A 20,460-nucleotide genomic window follows, 5' to 3' on the forward strand; every position below is an offset into this window, starting at 1 on the left:
TGAAGCATAGTGTCTCTAGTCTTTTTAATGATATAACTGTTACACTAATCCGTTAAATGTTATGTAATTTGGGCTGAAGTATAAATCTTTACACAATTCAACAAGAAGATTGTGAGGGAAACGCTTATTTGTGTGTCATAATAAGCCGCTTAAGTGAACACATTTGGACAATGGGTTGTGGTATGGCATCTTGGGCTGACACCACACAGTGAGTGGTTGCTCTCCCATTTAGCTTCATTGTCTTGTTTGAATGAAGCTTTGCTATAATGAAAGGCATTAAGTTGCCTAATTTCCACGTCCATGTTACAGGCACTATCCTGCCCAACATTTAAACATTTGGATGCAACTCAAAAGGCTGGATCCACATGAACACCGCAAACCCGTGTACATGTAAATACTGTATTCAAAGGAAACGGCTGTTTAGATGCTTATTTGGATTGCTTGAAATGAAGGTGAATGTGCATTGTTAACCATGCACAATGTATCAGCACGTGACTCCTCTATTCTCCGTAATGTCAATGCCAGTTTATGACCTATTTAACGTATCCTCAATTACATATTCCACCCTTCTTTTATTCAAGGAATCATTACAATCGCAAATAAACAAAGAGGAATTTAAACCCCTTGACACTTGAATGCCCAGGATTTATCTGTCTTTTGATGCCAGAACAGTGTCAAAAGACACCGACATTCTTAACAACAAAAGAAAAATTGCCAATGAGCTAGTACACAAGCAAAAGCTATGGGAGCTGAATATCTTTTGCTTTGCCTTTCCCTGCATGTGAGTTGCCCTTAAGAGATACCCAAAAATAGAGAAATTGATGCGAACTCTTTGGGAAATGATAATGCTTTCCTTTCTCATCGTGGTTTGATGGACTGGCAATAGTGTCACATCTTTCTAGAAAAAATCACCCATGAATCAGTGGTCTTTCCATTGTCCCGTCATATCCGTCCGTCCGTCCACCATCCATCCATTTTCTGAACGGCTCATGATGTACATATGTAATAATTACTCTGTAACCTTTATGTACTTTTAGTACAGTCTTTGTGAATTCAAAAAATGGTGGTACATTTGATTTGGAGAATTTTTTTTACTTGAATAAAAATGCTCTGCACGTTTGCAGAATATGAGTACCACCCATGTTATTATACCTTCTCTGATGAGCACATGACCTCGAAATGTTCCCCGTCATCTCGTCCCATCAATCCCTTTCATCCTTTACCCATCACTCGGTAGCCAATCTTCATTAGACAACACACTCTGTGCTGTAATAAGCCTTTGTTGTGAGTCACACTAACCCCAAGACCCTTAATTTGCTGTCTGCTGAAATCTCCAAACTTTGGCGGATTGTGAGTAAAATCAACCACAGCGGCTACTTTAATTTTCACCTTGCTCGACTTCCAGTGAAAGAACTCATTAGAAAACATGTATTAAAGCTATGAATAAAAGAAATAGTGGGAAATAGTAATCATGCCTTCAGTTCTGTAAATCTTACAGCCTTCTAAATCCTATGCACATCAAAAACACACAGCTCCCCCCAAGATCTTCTGTGTCCCTTACAAAATAGTGTGACTAATATAAATATATAGTAGAGGTTAGAAAGATAATCAGCTCCAAGAAGTGAATTACACTCTGAGCAGCTGGAGTGTCCACATACTGCTTTTAAATTATAAAAACAATTTACTCGTTAGTCACATTTTTGGTGGGAAACTCATTCATCTTTAATCTGAAATTAAAACCCCATCAGGAAAGTCGGAAGGGTCCAAAGCATGTTTGAATGTAAACGTGAGAAAAACAAAAGTCAAGTAAACGTGACTATATTATAAAGAATGCTCTTGCTCAGCTGATTCAACTTCTTCTGCTTGTTAGTAGTAGCACAACAAGCTCCCAAGGCATCCAAGACATTTGTCAAAGCAATGAGGGCTAATGATCGCTTAGAAAAAGGGATGTTGAAACCGTTCAAATACACCACTCCGTGAATTGAAATTCATTAAAACCAATGGAGCCATTTTACTGGAAGTCTTACCATAAGTTCCTCCCACATTCGTCCCCACAGGACAGAAATAAAGTGTATATATATATGTATATAATATAAAGTAACGTTATGTTTATCCTTGAGCCTTCAAAATCCTTGTGATGGAACAATCCCTTGTAATGAAGAGAATATTCTCTCTGCCATTGCCATGATTTTTTTACAATCGTGCTTGATTAAATAAAAAAAGAAATACAATAACTTTATTTACTTTTACATTCATACACATTCGTCTTCTAGTGCCAAGCAGTTTGAGAGTTCTGTGCCTTTCTTAAGAGCCCCTCCATAGTGAATGTTGACCCAATGTCCATACTTTGGATTCTCTTGCCGCAACTGGATGGCAATCAATGCAGGGTGTAGCCGACCTGTCACACAAAGTCAGCGAGTATATGCTACAGCTCCCTTATGACCCTAATGAGGATAACGCTACAGAAATTTGAAGGATGGATGGATAGATGGGTCATTTTCTGAGCGACTCATCTTACATGGGTCTGACAGGTGAAGGTAAACGTCATAGATGTTGGGTCTCTTACCTTCGAGTTGCAAACTCAATGACTTGTCAAATCATGGATATCAAGTCACAGTCAAGTCTTTCAGAATCGTTTGCCAAGTAAGTCGAAAGTCGTAAATTCAGCAACTTGAATTGGTATGAGTTCAAGTCATATGATTCGTGTCCCTCAACTCTGCTCTGGTCATTATTGCCTATGGTGTGTGATGCACTTAAGATGTCGGTCTGTGCGAGGCAGCAGCATGCTACCACAAGTAGTACAGAGTGATGAGAATTATAAAAAAAAAATGCAAGAGAGGTACTAGAACACATCAACAAATACAATAAATACAATTGCACCTCAATGTTTTTGGGCTGCTGTTTTTTTTCCATATGATGATCAATATATTTGAATGACAAAGGGATTCTGAGTCTAATATGCTAGCCTGACTGTTAAGTTATTTGGTAACGATAATTGGGTTGCAAACGTCTTTTTTTTGTGGTGAAAGACTGAAGTGAAGTGCAAGTGATGTTTTATTCTAATACATCCAAATGATTGATTGATGATTACTGTCTGGCAACAATGCGAGCATCAGATCGCTTCCGAATTGGTTATAGTCTGGTTTCATATCTCAATCAAGAAGTTTGTATCTCGGCCGAAGTCACGCAAGGATTCACGGTCATAAATTGGAGCAGTTTTAACATTTACGGTTGTAGGTTCTGATTATTGACTGTCCCTATTCACACAAACCCACACCGGGCTAATCGGTTGGATTAATCTTTTGCTGACTTTGATCGTATATGCCATATATATGCCAGGGGTGTCAAACTCATTTTTTTCGTGGGCCGCATTGTAGTCATAGCTTCTTTCCGAGGGCCATTATGACTGTCAACCCAACTAAATGTATGAGCACCTCATTATATACAGCAAAAGCTACAAAACAAACTGACAACCTGTTTTCAAATCAGACGAGTAAAAACTGGTCAAATATTAAAAAAAAAAAGATATTATTAAAAGTGAAGACAATTTGCAATTCTAGTAATGACACAAATTTGATGCACAATTTGTCTTCGCAGCCCACATAAAATGATGTGACGGGCCATATCTGGCCCCTGGGCCTTGAGTTTGACACATGTGGTATATGGGGTGGGGGGAATGCTCAAATTTTGCCCGAAGGTTGATATGTGTGTATTTGATGTGTTGTGACAAATTGTTTCTACAGTCAGCTCATTGAAACGTTGTTTTTGACTTTTCATGAAGGTCATCACAGACAATGCACCTTTTTAACCTGTCGCTGTTATTATTTTTTCTTTTCAAACCACCAGCTGTGAACTTTTCTCTTTGTTGCTCTGCTGACAGTGTCATGTCTCTTGTGGTCCCTGTACAGCTGGGCGGATGTGGCATACTGGGAGTTGGCGTTTGGCTCTCAGTGACCCAGGGCAACTTTGCCACCCTGTCGGCATCTCTTCCCTCCTTGTCGGCAGCCAACCTTCTCATCGCGCTGGGAACCATCATTATGGTGATTGGTTGCCTTGGCTGTGTGGGGGCCGTCAAAGAAAGCCGTCCTCTTCTCCTTGCAGTAAGTTATTTGTCCTCATGGCACCTGCTGCACAGTTGACACATTGGTACGCTTTGCAAAGAGATGGCGATTCAATGGATCATAACACTCATGACGTGTTTCAAAAGGTCTCACATTCCGTCTAAAGTGGCCGTTCTCTGGGTGACAGCATGCTTGTCAGAAAAATGACCTTGTGCTTGGATAAATCTATTTTAAAAGTGTCAGATGGATAATCCAACCTAAATAGAACAAAGCTTTTATCACATAATTCGACACTCAGATGCTGTGTGAAGTTAAAAATGCTGCCATTTTGCTCTGCATATATTCATTCACACAAGTATGAAAAAGACAATACCGGTGATCTTCAGAGTCTCTCTCTCTCTCTCTATATATATATACGTACATATATATGGCAAATATCAGCGCTAAAAAGTCAATAGATAAAGCCACATAACTCTAAACAACATAGTGTAATCCCTCAAGGAACCTGGTCCGTCATAAAATGCAAATTCCCATCCTAGAACTACTAATAGCAGGCCAATATTAAATAAAGTTCCAAATGCCGTTTTAGCACCATTTAATATAAATGTAAAGACTCTTATTCTGTTTATGATCATCTTTAAACTGTAGCGTATTTCAGCCAGGTTTGGGCAAGAGAAAGAGTTCAAACGGGTCCTTGCGGGTTTGTAAAGCTCAAAACCATTTCGTCAAAGTACTTTACCTCACTAACGCTGTCTTGGCAGCCCCCTTGCAGGAGTGGGTTTGCCAAGTCCATGTGGCAATGTGTGACCCGATGGTCCCAACGGGATTTAACAAGATGTGTTTCACAGAGTCCCATACATAAAAAAGATACGCAAGAGAGCAATCTCAACAATACAATGGCCTCATGTCTATTTAATTATCCGTGCCGAAGAGGCAGAATCTAACATTGCCTTTTCTAAGACTGGAGGAACTGAAACACTATCATATACTCTCATCCAGAGCATCCCAAACATGCTCAATGAGTGATGAGTATTCTGTCCATGGGAAGGACTGGGATGTTTTCAACTACCAGGAATTGTGTACAGCTCTTAGCGACATGTTATTATCATGCTTCGACGTGAGGTGATTGTGAATAAAAGGCACACCATTGAGTCTTACCATCTGAGCGTCCAGCATCTTCATCTCCAAAGATCAAATCTCAGGAAAGCTCAATTGCATGCCCGTTTCCCTTATTAAAGTCTTGAAATGTGTGAGAACTTGCTTACATTTGATTTTTTATGACAGTCTGGAGAGATGTTTCTTTAAAGAATCAATTTTTTCACTGTATATAGGTCAGATGGCAGATGGCTGACATTATGTATTGTGTGGTTGAGTGGTTTGCTGATATGACCAACTGCTCCAGGGTGGCGGTTAGGTGATAGTATGGGGCGCCATTTGTAATGGACATTGAGCACAGCACATTTATTGATGGCATTTCAAATGTGCAGAGATACGGTGATGAGATTCAGGGGCCCATCACTGTGGCATTCATCCACAACTATCAGCTTATGAAGCAGCATGCTCATGTCATATGAATCTGGACACAATTCCTGGAAGCTGAAACCATCCCAGTCATTGCATACTGAGCAGACATGTCCCCTGCTGAGCATGTTTGTGATGGGCCAATATGAGTGTTCCAGTTCCTGCCAACATTCTGCAACTTTGCACAGTTATTGATGAGGATTGGACTAACATTCTTCAGGTTGCTATCAACAATCTAATCAATCCTTTTAATGATAGGTGGCCTGATATTTTGAATGCACTTTATGTCCATCCATGTTTTATGTTACGTCGTGTTATGTATGATTACTGGTTTACGGAATAAATTTGACCCGTAAGTCAAGGCAGTCATAAGTGACACTTATCACAATGTTATCACTAATTTGTGCATCGGATAAAATTCAATGCAGCTATGCTTAATTTTTGGGTGTTAGTACCTTTGCATGACAGTGTTTTCAGACACAGTACATGGTGGGAACCTTTGACCTCAAGAACAGACACGTACAAGACAGAAATAGGAGGTTTCGATGCTTTTCAAGGATTTAAATGTAAATCAGCAGTCTGAATGTACAATTTCATTTCAAGTCATTGGCTCGGATGACTTAATCAAGCTGATGTTAAGGGTTCAGATTTGTATTCAAAATACAGTGGGCTTGTTACCCTCCAGGTAACAAACTGATGAAAAAAATCTAATTACCAACCCAGTGAACAGGTCAGTGATAAATGTGTTCTCATGAGACAATAGTGAGAGATGAGACACAAATCAAGGCTCGGGCTACAGAAATCCCCACAGCAACAGAAATGACAAATTGCTCATTTCAAAGCATCCACCAAATATAGGAAGTCTTGCCGCAACATTAACTACATTAAACTGCCATGTTTTTTTGGTCTCATTGATAAAATTGCAAAGCCTTGTTAGTAGGGTGACCAGGTGTAATATTTTTTAACCTAAAAATCCACAAGGATTTTATCACCTCAGTCTGAATGCCTGCAAATATTTTTGTTGATTGGGGTCATTATATTCTCAGAGAATTAAACTGGAGTGTTTGGATTATTTTAGAAGATTTTTCACCATTCAGTAGGCTACATACTGAGCTCTAACTTCCCGGATGTATGGAAGCACACAAGCCAGCCAATAGTGGCTTCGCTTGTTAATATTGGTGAGTGGCCTCTGCCAGCCAACATTGTTTGGTTGGAATTGCCCTTGTTAAAAATCTGGTTCCCACCATGTACTGTGTCTGAAAACACTGTCATGCACCCATGGCAAAAGGGTCCCAGGAGAGGGGCCAGACAATGCATGGCTCACAAAACCCCTTATGATGAGTAATACAAATGGACTTGCTGGAGAGACTAAGTCTCTCGGCTGGCCTGGGAACGCCTTGGGATTCCCCGGGATGAGCTGGACAAAGTGACTGGGGAGATGGAAGTCTGGGCGTCCCTCCTAAGGCTGCTGCCCCCGCGACCCGACCCCTGATGATGAAAACACCTTGTGCAAAAAAGAACAAACCTAGAAAACATTTTCAATATATAGTTGTTCTGTAGGGCTGAGTAGGTGTGGGGAAGGCAGAGAATGATTGATAAAAAATGGGACAGCAGGAATAAACAATTATAAACAGTATGGGATTAAGATTGAGTGTGATTCATGACATTTGCTCTACTAGTGGCCAGAGCATTTTCTCTGTTGTCAATATAATGAGAGCAAATACGAGTTGACTTTAATGAGTGGCAGAGCAGTTCTCAGGAATGACAGTTCCCTTCTCGTTCACCATACATATTAGGGTAATTAGCATGGAGATGGTTGATGAGGGACACCCACTGTCGATGCGACAAATGCTTGTTGGCTTTGTTTGCTTTGTTGGTTGGAAAGTAACTAATTTAAAACTTTCAACATTAGCGTTTTTGCTCTACAGTTTAGTAAATCAGCATTTTAGTTCTGCAGCTCAAAAGCTACAATAATTGATTATTAATAGCAGTAATAAATTCAAACTCACAAATCTGCTTAAGGTCACTGTGTCGACTTAAAGGTAATTGCTCAATGGTGTAAGGTCCCAATCAAGTAGTGATTATGTTTAGACTCATTTCAATGATGAAAAGAAAATGCGTTAATACATATTTTAAGCAGTTCTGCAATATAAATCAAAGTAAAACATTGGAATGATATTATTGCCTTTTAGAATCGCAACGCTTGTCTCTTTTCAACCAGTGGCCTGGTTTTCCCTCTCGGTTTTAAAGAATCAATCATTATTTCTGTCGTAGGCTACAGAGTGGTGCTTATGTCGAACAGCCACTATTTGTGATGGAACGATTTCAGTGTTCGGCATATGTTGATCAATGCCTTTCATGGCATCACAAAAAACAATAACCTGCAGCCAACTGGAGACCAGCCTGTGTGCAGTGGAGCTCAGCACGTTACAGACCAAACCAGTAACTGTCACGGATAGGAATGGAGCAGGGCAACCAAATGCAGCTTGAAGCAGGGTTGATGGAAAAAGGGAGTTGGAATGGAGGATGAAGGGGAACAGACGGACAAACTAACATAACGACCTAACACAACCAACAACTTAACTGGACTGACCGACAGACTGGATAACTGAACAAGAACTGACCGACAGCGACATGAGACATCAATGATTTGACAGGAGTGAGGGGCAGACAGGACTTAAATACAAAACAGGTAACAAGAGGCAGGTGACTTTGGTTACATTGATTGAGGTAACGCAGGAGGGGAGGGGCAACGCGAACAGAAACCATGGTAACATAAAGACACAACCGGGGACGAGTCGTGACAGTTACTGAATCAAGTTTGTGCATTTTCTCCAGTCAATTTGAAACATTGTCCTGTTTTTGTAGACAGTAATGAAGGGATGGAAGTTTGGAAGTTTTTTTTTCAGATTTATCAATTAAAAAAGTAATTCACAGATGACTCGATTAATTCAACGGTAATTCATGAGCAGCTCTAAAATTGAAAAATGTGTGGCGATCAGTATTTCCTGGTTTGGAGTGACATGTTTTGCTAAAAAAATAATCAGATTTGTCCTTGGGTTCAAACTAAAGCAAAACACCCTTTTTTTTTTCAAATCTGTTGACGAGGTATATTTAGCTATGACCTTGTTGCATAAAACGTGACCTAAATGAATCATTTCCCTTGAGGCATACAAAAGCTCATGAGAAAATCGGTGGGTTTGCACGCCGCCTCACAGTTCAGAGGGTGCGGGTCCAATTTCACTATTGAGTTTGCATGTTCTCCCCGTGCCTGCGTGGGTTTTCTCCGGGCACTCCGGTTTCCTCCCACATAGGCCGATTGAGCAATCCAAATTGCCCATAGGTGTAGGTGCGAGTGCGGATAGTTGTTCGTCTCTGTGTGCTCTGCGATTGGCTGGCGACCAGTTCAAGGTGTCCCCCGCCTACTGCCCTATGACAGCTTGGATAGGCTCCAGCACGCCTGCAACCCCCGTGGGGACAAGCGGTACAGTTAATGGATGGATGGATTTTGTTTTGCGTGGGGATACGTTATGAGCCCCTCTACTCTAATCTATGGTATTTATATATATCCATATCCATCCGTCCGCCCGTCCGTCCATCCGCCTGTCCGCCCGTCCATCCATCTATCCAGCCATCCATCCATTTTTTTATCTGCTGTTTAGGGTTGCAGGGACTTGCAGCATTAACACTGACATTCACTCTGTCACTGAGTAGGAACTGATTGCATGTCAAGCAATCAATAATGCATCTAATCTAACGAGATCCAATACCAATTTGAAATATATCAGTTTTCATCATAATAAAAACATTTATTTGGGCGTAGTTTATAGTGTACATTGCTCTGAATCATCATGCCTCACTAATACACATTTGTTAACCACAGCTCTCCCTGTGATGCAACCCAGTTTGGACACCACTACAAACTATTATCATAATAGACATATTGTTCAATGAATACCTTAATGTTAAATGTCACACAAAACTGAGGGCTGTTATTTTTGCAAAGGCGGAACTTTTGATGCAGCCCTTGTATTAATTGTAGATCTCATTCAACTGCAGATTTTCACAATATCATAGGTGGATGGATTTATTTCCCTCGGGGATATAGTAACCAACAGGAATTCAATTTTATATATGTGATATGAAGGAATGTTTTCACACCACTAAATTCAAACCGTCAATATGAAAGCCAGTTAAAAAGGGCATGAAAGAGCTGCGGCGTGTCTGTGATGGAATTTGGTCCTACATCAATCTTAAGGAATGCACACTCTATTGGATGACACTTGAAACGAGGAGGCAAGGAACCTCGACTGTCTGTCAGACTTCATCTGGGACCTTCCATATGGTTTCTGTTCGTTATCAAGCCAGCCAGCTGTCAGCTTGTTGCCAACACTAGCTACTCCTTTGCGCCTTAGAAGGAAGACGAGCGTTTAGGGTGGTATCTTCCGGCAAGAACACAAAAATACATGGATAGGTGTGAATAGGTGATTTTCTTTCCAGCAAATACTTATCATTAGATTCTACAAAAATGTTTGTTAGCAATTAAGTTTGTAATTGATTATTTGTGAATCACTGCACTTAATTAATCTGTATCTGGAATCCTGGAGTATTTTATAGTATACCTCATAGTATAGCCCAGTGCTTCTCAATTATTTTCTGTTACGCCCCCCCCCCTAGCAAGAAGAAAACTATTCGCGCCCCCCCTCCCCACGTGACTATCCTAACTTGTCTTGTAAGTCGTAAAATGTTGCACTGTCGCAAACGTGACAGAAGTAACAATGAGAGCGCCACTGCCCCCTGCTGTAGTAAACGCGCAATTACACTTTATTCTAGTACTGCCAAAAAAAAAGCCTGTTCCCCAGGGTCACACGCGCCCCCCCAGGAATAGCACCGCGCCCCCCAAGGGGGGCGCGCCCCACTATTTGAGAAGCACTGGTATAGCCCAAGAAGAGTTGGCACTATGTTGAAACATAGAAACAATGCTCTCAAACAGCAAGATTCTACTGTATTGTATTTCTTTGAGACTTCACGATCATTGTAAACTGCAGTAGGCAGTACCTCAAATGGGTTTATGTGCATTTTCTTGTAGCCAATTTCAGGAATATCAAACAACTAAAAGCCCATTTGGAGCTCAAAGTGATGTGGTGTGAAACCAAGGCTGTTTTCTTTTCTACTTTGACAACACTGAGCCTTAAAAGCAGTCAATTATTTTTTTTTCATAATCCAAAACACTTTGCAGACAATAACATTAATAACATGTCTGTGCCATCATCAAAATAGTCCATGAATTTATAATTCTGCGCATTTACCACATTATTTTAGGGGTGGATCAGTCTCATGCATTGCGCCAGCCTAGATCCCACCTTAATATTGTTGGGCAAATTATGAGCCCGGCTTCCGTTGGATTGATAATTGAATGGATTTAATATTTTTTAGCTTTTTCCTCTTGTGTTCATGGTGCAACGGGATGCCTGCTTCTGCTCGTCAAAGCAGAGCCCGCAGAGTATTCCAAGGATGCGATTGAAGTCGTGTGTATGTGGCACTTGGACAAGCCGCCCCTGCACTGGCAACACTGACAGCATTAACTGATAGTCCGTGCATACATTTCATCAGCAAGGCCCAGAAATACATTTGTCAGTATTTGTAGTAGTGTGGCACATGACATCGTCAAACACACGTGGCACATGACATTGTCAAACACAAACATATTATGACTTTAATTTCTCAGCGCTAATGTTGGTAACACTGTTAGTTAATGCTAATCTGTACCATCACTGCAGCTCTTCCGGCTTTGGCATGGTTTCACATAGTGATTCATTTGGTCAGCCAAGACGATAAATCATTGTCACAAAAACTTGTTTTGGCATTGGTTATTATATTAATTAGGGTGGAAGTGAAGACTGGCTTACTCACATTTCCAAAAATGGGCAAAATAACAGAAGAGTTTATTTGGTGGTTTATTTCATACTTACTCTGTGAGCAAGCACGCCACAGAAACAACTATTTGTGTACAGAATATTAAATAGTTAAAAAGTACAGCATATTAAAAAGGAACTTTTCCATAATAGGTCCCCTTGATGCCACACTAGTAGAACATAAATTTGTCAACATAGACAACAAGGTTAACTCACTAAAAAAAGCCATAAGCATTTGGTACAAGATGTTAAATGATCGTACCATATTTAATTCTGGGCTGGGGGAAATGCTTTGTAATTGTTGAAAATGCAGAAACAGAAAATGAACTTAGTTACTTTCAGGTCAAATAAATAATGCAGTTTTATCCCACACATTACTGGGTCAAAAGTTGCATTTCCTGTTGACATTTATTAAGATTTCAAAATGGAAACAATTATTCAATTCCCATGCAAATGGCTAAATCGGCAGACTGTTTTTCATTTTATTACACCCTTTCTACCGAGATCCAAAATGGATTTCGGTAATTTTCAGTTAATTTCAGCAATCTAATCCAGTTTGATATGAGTAACCGGCAGTTTACGATACCTTGAGGTACAACCAGTAATTTGATAGCCATCTTGTGATATATACAGCAATAACAGTGGGCTGCTATCAAATCATCCCACTTACTGGGGCAAGGACCCGTGGTCTAAAGATGAGTTACGTTTCTTATAAAGACCAAATTAATGAGTGAAATATCCATAGAAACACAGGGGAGTATGATGTTTGTTTTTCAAAAGGGTAGCTAGAGACAGACATGGTAAAAATATTTCTTTTTGTGTAATTGTTCCTTTTATCTAAGGCAATCATCAGAAGATGCGAGGGTGTAAGCTCTCATGTTCAGTGTTCAGACAGAAAAGTCAAACAATAGTTTGTCCTCGTGTAATTGACTGTTTTTCAGGTAAATCTATTCTGTAGGGATCAATAAAATTTTACTCAAGCAAATATTTTGCAAGATTTCATTTACGCCAGTCTTAATATGCCCACATCACAGGGGAGCATATTTTCATTCCCAAATAAACACCTGGATATTCAGAAATGATTTTTTTTTTTTTTTGCCAACTATATCAATGTAGAAAAATGGTAAATACAGTCTTAGAAAAAACACATCTTTTATTCATAGGGCCTTACATTGTGCACAATGTGGGCTGCAATCAGTGTGTCGACCAGTCAATTTCTCATCCGTCAGTGTTGTTGCCACGGGCATCTTTGGCATTTACACACAGCAACCCCCATTTCCACAAAGCGAGACAATTTTACATTGTACAGTATGGTTTCCATTGTTAGAACATCAATTTTCTGTACTCCCCTGTGATTAGCGTTGCCAAAAATGGCCCAGTTGGATCCATTGTAGCGTGTTGAGATTTAGCATTTTTGTGTGACAACAATAGACTGGGAGGAACACAATAGACATTTGAGACATTTTCCTCATGGGAAGCTTGTCTTCTTCTAATCAGCGTAGGGGTGGGGGGGTGACAGAAAGAAGACTCACTCTACGTTTTCACACAATGATGGTGTACATTGCTAGGTAATCTAATCTAACTGTTCATTTAAACAATGAATGAAGACACGGCACCAGATGTAAATGGCATTCAGTGCCTTGAACAAATTGTTGAACTGTTTGCGCTGTTGAAAGTACCTGGAGGAGATTCACATCACATTTAAATGTCAAACTTCATTAACTGCACAACTGAGTCGATGTATGCATCTATCTATCTATCTATCTATCTATCTATCTATCTATCTATCTATCTATCTATCTATCTATCTATCTATCTATCTATCTATCTATCTATCTATCTATCTATCTATCTATCTATCTATCTATCTATCTATCTATCTATCTATCTATCTATCTATCTATCTATCTATCTATCTATCTATCTATCTATCTATCTATCTATCTATCTATCTATCTATCTATCTATCTATCTATCTATCTATCTATCTATCTATCTATCTATCTATCTATCTATCTATCTATCTATCTATCTATCTATCTATCTATCTATCTATCTATCTGTCTGTCTGTCTGTCTGTCTGTCTGTCTGTCTGTCTGTCTGTCTGTCTGTCTGTCTGTCTGTCTGTCTGTCTGTCTGTCTGTCTGTCTGTCTGTCTGTCTGTCTGTCTGTCTGTCTGTCTGTCTGTCTGTCTGTCTGTCTGTCTGTCTGTCTGTCTGTCTGTCTGTCTGTCTGTCTGTCTGTCTGTCTGTCTATCTATCTGTCTATCTATCTATCTGTCTATCTGTCTATCTGTCTATCTGTCTATCTGTCTATCTGTCTATCTATTTGTCCTGTCCGCCAATCCATCCACCCATCCATACATCCAGCCAACCCCAACCACCCGTACATCATCTACATCTGTCAGCCAGCCTACATCAAATTTGAACCGCTCCAGCTGTCTCAGGTGCCTTTTCCAAACTGCCTGTTTCAGCTCCTTCCTCAGATTTCTTAATGCGATTCAGATCATTATCATATAAAAGGCCACTTCAGAGTAGTTCAATGTTTCGCACTTAGTCATTCTGGGGTGTTTGTAGCTGTGTGTTTTGGGTCATTATCCTGTCGAAGAACCAATGATCCTTGGCTGAGACCAAGCTTTTCGACAGTGGACAGCAGATTTTGCTTCGGAATGCCTCCGTAGTCTTGAGATTTAAGTGTTTTGCACATTTTAAGGCCCCAAAGCTTTTGGAACAAATTGGAACATTTTTTTTATATTATGATAAAACATTATCCATAAACCTATCTGTCTCCCGGCAGTAGACTTAAATAAATAAAGCACTCTGCTCCTACAGATGCCTCATGAGCAAGAGCAACCCATCCTTCACATCTATAATCTGATAATCACATCTTTCTGTGACCGTCAAGAACTTTTTATCGTTTCGGAAATGTTGAACCCCTCCCGGCGTTGCTCAGAACCCCATCTTGAGTAAGTGGTTGATGGATGAGCTCAGAAATGTTTCAAGAAGTCACATGCACCCACAGGAAGAAGATGTATCACCCATCAAGCAACTCATCTTCACTGTAATATGAATTAACGCTGCAGGCGGGGACCGGTGTCGAAAAGTAAAACGTTTGAATTCCCACGCTGGAATATTTGTTTATTCTTCAGTCGCTCATACTTTGCTAACTACTTGACACTATTTATCTTTCTCTTTTTTTTTCCTTTTGCGGTTCAAGACTCCATTATGCTGCTGCTAGGCTTCTTCATAAATGTAAAATTTTGTTCGCTCGTCAAACAGATGCCTGTAATCCCTACTGGTGATGCCTTCCCTTCCATTGTAACGTGACACACTTTTCTTTGTGTGCCCTCAGTTTTTCATCCTTCTTCTGGTCATCTTCTTCCTGGAGATCCTGTCCATCATGCTCTTCTTCATCTACCAAGACAAGGTAATCCTGTTTCCTTTGAGTTTTCTTTGCCCTAAAGTAGCGGGAAGAAATGTTTCTGTGCAGAACTGCATATTAGCCTTGACAAAAGTCCATTTACAGGCAATTTGTTCACTACAAAATACCTTATTTTTATCTATTTGAATCTTTTTCAAAGCATCAGCCTTTAAGTTATGTGACTATATTTCGCCAATGAAGGAATTGTCAATGTCAAATGTGTAATGTGGCAAATATCCAATGTTCTATCTTGACTAATGTGCAGGGAAGTGACAAAGACACAGCACATTATTTATACATAACATCACATACTAAACATTTTAACAACACAGCATTCATGTTTTACGGCACGACTATCAATTAACATAGCCGAATAATTTCAGTGTGCAATAAATGTTGATTTATCTTGGATAGTTTAACTGTGACCAACTTGAAATATAAACATCACTACTGCTTGAGGGAACATGATTAGATTAACTACTCATGAGTTGAAGTGTAATTTATAATTGATACACTGGAGGCTGAAATGTGCTACTCCTGCAGAACTTCTGCGAGACCAAAATCTTTTCAGGCCGCATTGCCTCTGTCACACCTGACAATGAATGTGTCATCTGTTCAGTCTGTCACGCAGAGTCTTGGCAATCCAATTGACTGTGTGAGATTACTAGGTGCTGGGGGGATGCCAATGCACGTAACATGTCTGGGTTGATGGATCCTAGTCACTTCTGTCACTGGTGAATCATGCCTCGAAGTTCAATGCCAAAGCATAATTATGTGATATTGTGATGCTGAATTGATTGAACCCCATTCAGAGGGCACATCAAATCACAAGCACCACAATCTTGATAAACGTGATGCTGACTATGAGAAATAATAAAATTAACTTGGTATCTTGAATCCCAGATAACACACAAAGCAGCAGTTATCATATCCGCTTCTTCTCAGTATTTAGCTATAAAGTACAATATGAGTTGTGTGTGTGAGCACTGATAAGTTTCCTTTCTTGGTAGACTAATTGGTCTTAGACCTCCAGTGACTAATTTTATTCTGTCAGATATTACAATGAAATATTTAAGCATCAGTGCATGTACAGCGTGACTCAGCAAACTGGGAAATTTTGTCCAATATCCTTTAAAAACAAGACAACAATCATCTGTGTAAAGTAGCATATTATTAGGAGAATTGTTTCAGAAAAGTCTGAAAGTCATTAAAACTCTTCTGGTGTTGTAATCACACGAAAGCACCAGTAGTTACACTGGATATGGAATAGCAATGGTCCTCCAGAGGCAAGTAATGACCACAACTTTTGAATTATGGGGGCTGTTCATAAATCACAAGCAATTCTAAACCACCGGTGTTGCATTATTTATGTGTTGAGGCAAAACATGTTGTCTCCAAAGACAGTCGCCAAGGCCATGCCTGTGTGAGATGCCTTAATGTAGTATTTAGGTAAATAACAATGCACTCTTGTACTTTGATCATCTACCACCATAGACTCTAGTTCCCTATAAGGTTGCTCCTGGCTTCTCTGGCTCAAAAGGTCAATATGTTGTTTTCTTCTTGCATTGGTGACTCCCAAATAAGTTGTTGTGAACTGGCAAGTGTATTCCTCGGATTCTAGAATTTCGTTGTTTACAGTTAAAGATTAAAGTCCCAATGATTGTCACACACACATCTGGGTGTGGTGATATTTGTCCTCTGTATTTAACCCATCCCCGTGTGATTTTAATCCATCCCCTGGGGGAGAGGGGAGCAGTGAGCAGCAGCGGTGCCGCGTTCGGGAGTCATTTGGTGATCTAACCCCCCAATTCCAACCCTTAATGCTGAGTGCCAAGCAGGGAGGCGATGGGTCCCATTTTTATAGTTTTTGGTATGACCCGGCCGGGGTTTGAACCCACAACCTTCCAGTGCAACGTCACATGCAAGAGGCACTCTACTGACTTGAACAATTCTGTGTACAGCTTCAGGATGGCGATTGTGGTTTGAGTGTCTGTGCCATCTTATTAGCCACTGGGTTACTATGACACTGTACAGTCCAAAGTCCTTTCATACGAATGCGGCCAAAGACGTCGTTAACCACTGCGTGTGTACAGAGCTTAGCGGCAATTTGCAGCGACATTTATGGAAAATCCAACCCCCCCCCCCCCCCCTCCACTGGCTGAGCATGAATAAATTCAGAGGATTTACTCAATTGACAATGCGCTGATGAATCGATACATTTACCCACCCCTACTGTATATTATTCTGTTGCGGGAAAACAGCTCAACGACTCCCAAGGATAATACAGCTACCACCACACTACCAATGTTTTTGTGTTGAACAAGTACATGCCAAAAATGTCATTAATCTGATATTTTCCCAGGCATACACATTACCTCATGCATAACAATATGTCTTTTTGTCATATAAGCTAGATTTGATCTTCACAGCCCTTACACTAAGGTATTCCCTGCTCCATCCCCACGGTAACTCCTGACAAGCAGCGCAGCCATTTGAAGCCATGTGCGCAGCTTTACAGATGTCATGACCTAAAAAAGGAGTCTTGCAGTAGAGTCCATTCAAAGAATTGGTGATAGACACACTCAACGACCTGCTTTTGTACGCCTGCTTTTGTACGCCTGCTTTAGGTCTAATGAAAGGCACCGTGACACAGCTGGAAGCCACATCAAATGGCTCCTAGATCTTCCTCACAACTCTTTGTTTCATTTCGCTGGCTCCTGGCTGGCTGATGGCAAGTCTTGTGAGGTTAACGCTAGAAGACTCAGTTGTGTCAAAGCAAACAGAAGAAGGCTGACTCAGTGGTTCACGATTGAAAGTTGATGGATGTGTTTTATTCCAATCGGTAGTTTTAGTAGCCTTTGAATTTACTCTGCATGTTTTCACCACCGCCGACTGTAAGAGTTTATCAACAACCTGCCTCTTTAAGTAACTGACACATCCATCAACTGGATCTCCTGGGTTAATATTGACTTCAAATTGACAAAATTGATATAATCAACAAGACGGAAAATAGAATCTTACCACAAGAGTTCAATGATATACACTTTATGCCAATTGTATTGTAAAAGTGAGGCAATTTTCTCTCTTTTTTTTCTTGTTCACTTAAAATAATTGGGTTTGTCATACAATATAACGATAATTATGTTGTATCGCAAGTCATTGGTTCCTTTTAAAAAAGTGCAATCAAGCAACAATTTTTCCCTCAGGACATTGTGGGTGAAACTTGCAGGCGTCTAATGGCTCACTGTAAATTATTGTAAAAATAAATAAATTGGTTCCATTTTTTTATGTGAACTATGAACTGAAGTTCATTTAAAAAATTCTGAACTGAAACTTGTTCATGTAGAAAATTAACTCTCCCAACACTGTGAGACAAGAGATAAACATTTCTGATTTTATTTCCAGATTTTTACATGTACATTAAATACCCAGTTTTGAAGATAGCCGTTTTAGTAAAGAAACCATGCTTTTTAGCTAAGCATATATGATGACAGATTTCTTGAAGGTCAAGGTCACCTAAATAATAATACCTATTGATTTTTTTTGTACTTCCGTGCATACTGAGTTCACGACCTTTTCAATGTTGTAAAATTACATGTAGTCAAAAAGCCAATAATTCCTCCAATGATCCTTATGGGTTATACAGTTATTCTATCTTAGCTGGCACAGGGTGAGGGTTCAGCAGCTAAACGCCAGGGTAACATATAGACACGGGCAACAAATCACATGCTGTTTAGAGTCTCCAATTAACCTTACCTCGATGCTGTTGGTCTGTTGGAGGAAACTGTCACCCACAGAGAAGCCTCACAAGATCAGTGCAAAAAATAGCATCCAAACAACGCAAGCCCATCCACTACTGAAAAACAATTTCCACAAATACCACTAAAAACATTTTGCTAACATCATTCTTGGTGACTAATGTCTTTTTATTGCTGGCAGTGTTAAATATTGTAGTGATGGTCATTTCACATTTGAGGTAGTTCACTCATGAAAATGCCTGCAGGGATTGTAAAGGTTCCTAACAAAGTACAATGACTGAAGATGGAAACCGAATGAAAGCGCTGACGGCGAACAGATCAATACAAGATCACAATTCCGACATGTTCCTGCGTCAGAGAAGTTACCCCGAGGTCCTCTCTCAGGTCATTATATAACAATATTGATGCATTTAAAGGCAGTTAGAGTACAGTAATGGTGTAAAACTAAAGCTCTATGGAAACAAACAATATTTCCACATTTTCTCTCAGAATGCCAGTAAGATACGGGAGAAGGCAAGTCTGAGAAATCAATATTAAAGGGTCTCCTGTGCTTCTGCTGCTGGCACAGTTTGTGTCCTCACCTCCACATGACATTAGCCATGAGGTCAGTGCTGCATGAGCTGTTTCCTCTACCAGGAAGTGTCTGTCATAGTGAGGCTGTAGGGTTTGATTTGCTGTCTGTGTGCTTTGGGACAAGTCAAGGTGAGGTCATGTTCCGGTAAAACACAAGCGGTCAGGAGTTAGACCTGTGTAGGTTACTATGAATGAAATCTTAGTTTCTTGGGCTCCTTTTTGTACATATTCATATAAATTGAATGAAGAAAGCCACTCAGTCCAGCTGAGCAAAAGGAAAAGTTTTGAAATGTGTGTCATTATGTGCATTTCTTAAGATCTTATTGCACTGAGCGGAAAGAAGCGAATGTTCAGTTTTTGTCAGGGTACGCACAAGGTCACACATTTCTAAATGTTTCAAATTTGCTTACGACGAGACAAAAATTGCGGATGTTAAAACGGCTGTTACAAAGCGCTTTACAGAACATAATACAGAATGACAATACAACAAAACACATCACATAAAACATTGGCAATAATACAAACGTAATTATTTCTACATATGCCTTGTTTGATAATTATAGAATTATCAACAGTACTAATGATGATGATTACAAGATACACATGGATTTCAAAAGGGCTGTAGGTATAGATGTGTCATGGTCCAAACACTCACTGACGCCAATACACTAATGTACATACCAGTCTTGATGGTAAATGGAAAATCTCTACAAATACCTTTTAAGAGCAGCAACCATTCTGTAAGTGATGTCACAATTACATGGTATGAAGTCATGTTAAACATGTTTGGTGAAGAGAGGATAAGCGACACACATTTATTAGTGGACTGTGTGCTCATACTAGGCGCTGCATATCTGTAAAGCTGCAAACAGCCCACCCGTGAGACTAGCTAGGTTCCATTTCAAGTGTGATAGCTCCCTCTTTCCACATCGTTACTGTTGCAGCAACAGACGTCCGACCACTGGGGCTTGTAAAGATATCAAGTGGCTGCCACTGTCTGAATATTTTCCAGCTTGAGTAATTTTCATTCCTCATTGAATACCAAATGAAATTAGACAAACAGCGCTGGCTAGTCACATCAGTAAAGTCTAAACATATCAAAGAAATATTCATACGGGAGACAAATTGAGATCATTTGGCAACAAGATATTCATTGGTGGAGACGTGGATAAATGTGACAAGTGAGCAGTGACAGTTTGACACTTGCGCATA

At 40.0% G+C, this 20,460-nt stretch overlaps 1 protein-coding gene across 2 annotated transcripts in view; it reads left to right on the forward strand.

The window, feature by feature from the left end:
• tspan4a (tetraspanin 4a) overlaps positions 1-20,460 on the forward strand; it is an 83,052-nt gene that overhangs the window by 44,453 nt on the left and 18,139 nt on the right. For both annotated transcript variants that reach the window (XM_061277404.1, XM_061277403.1), the window contains 2 exons: positions 3,909-4,100; positions 14,849-14,923. In XM_061277404.1, coding sequence (XP_061133388.1) covers positions 3,909-4,100; positions 14,849-14,923 — 267 coding nt within the window. The remainder of the gene's footprint in view (positions 1-3,908; positions 4,101-14,848; positions 14,924-20,460) is intronic.

This window comes from Syngnathus typhle, linkage group LG4 (assembly GCF_033458585.1).
Source record: "Syngnathus typhle isolate RoL2023-S1 ecotype Sweden linkage group LG4, RoL_Styp_1.0, whole genome shotgun sequence".
In the NCBI taxonomy this organism is placed as follows: domain Eukaryota; kingdom Metazoa; phylum Chordata; class Actinopteri; order Syngnathiformes; family Syngnathidae; genus Syngnathus; species Syngnathus typhle.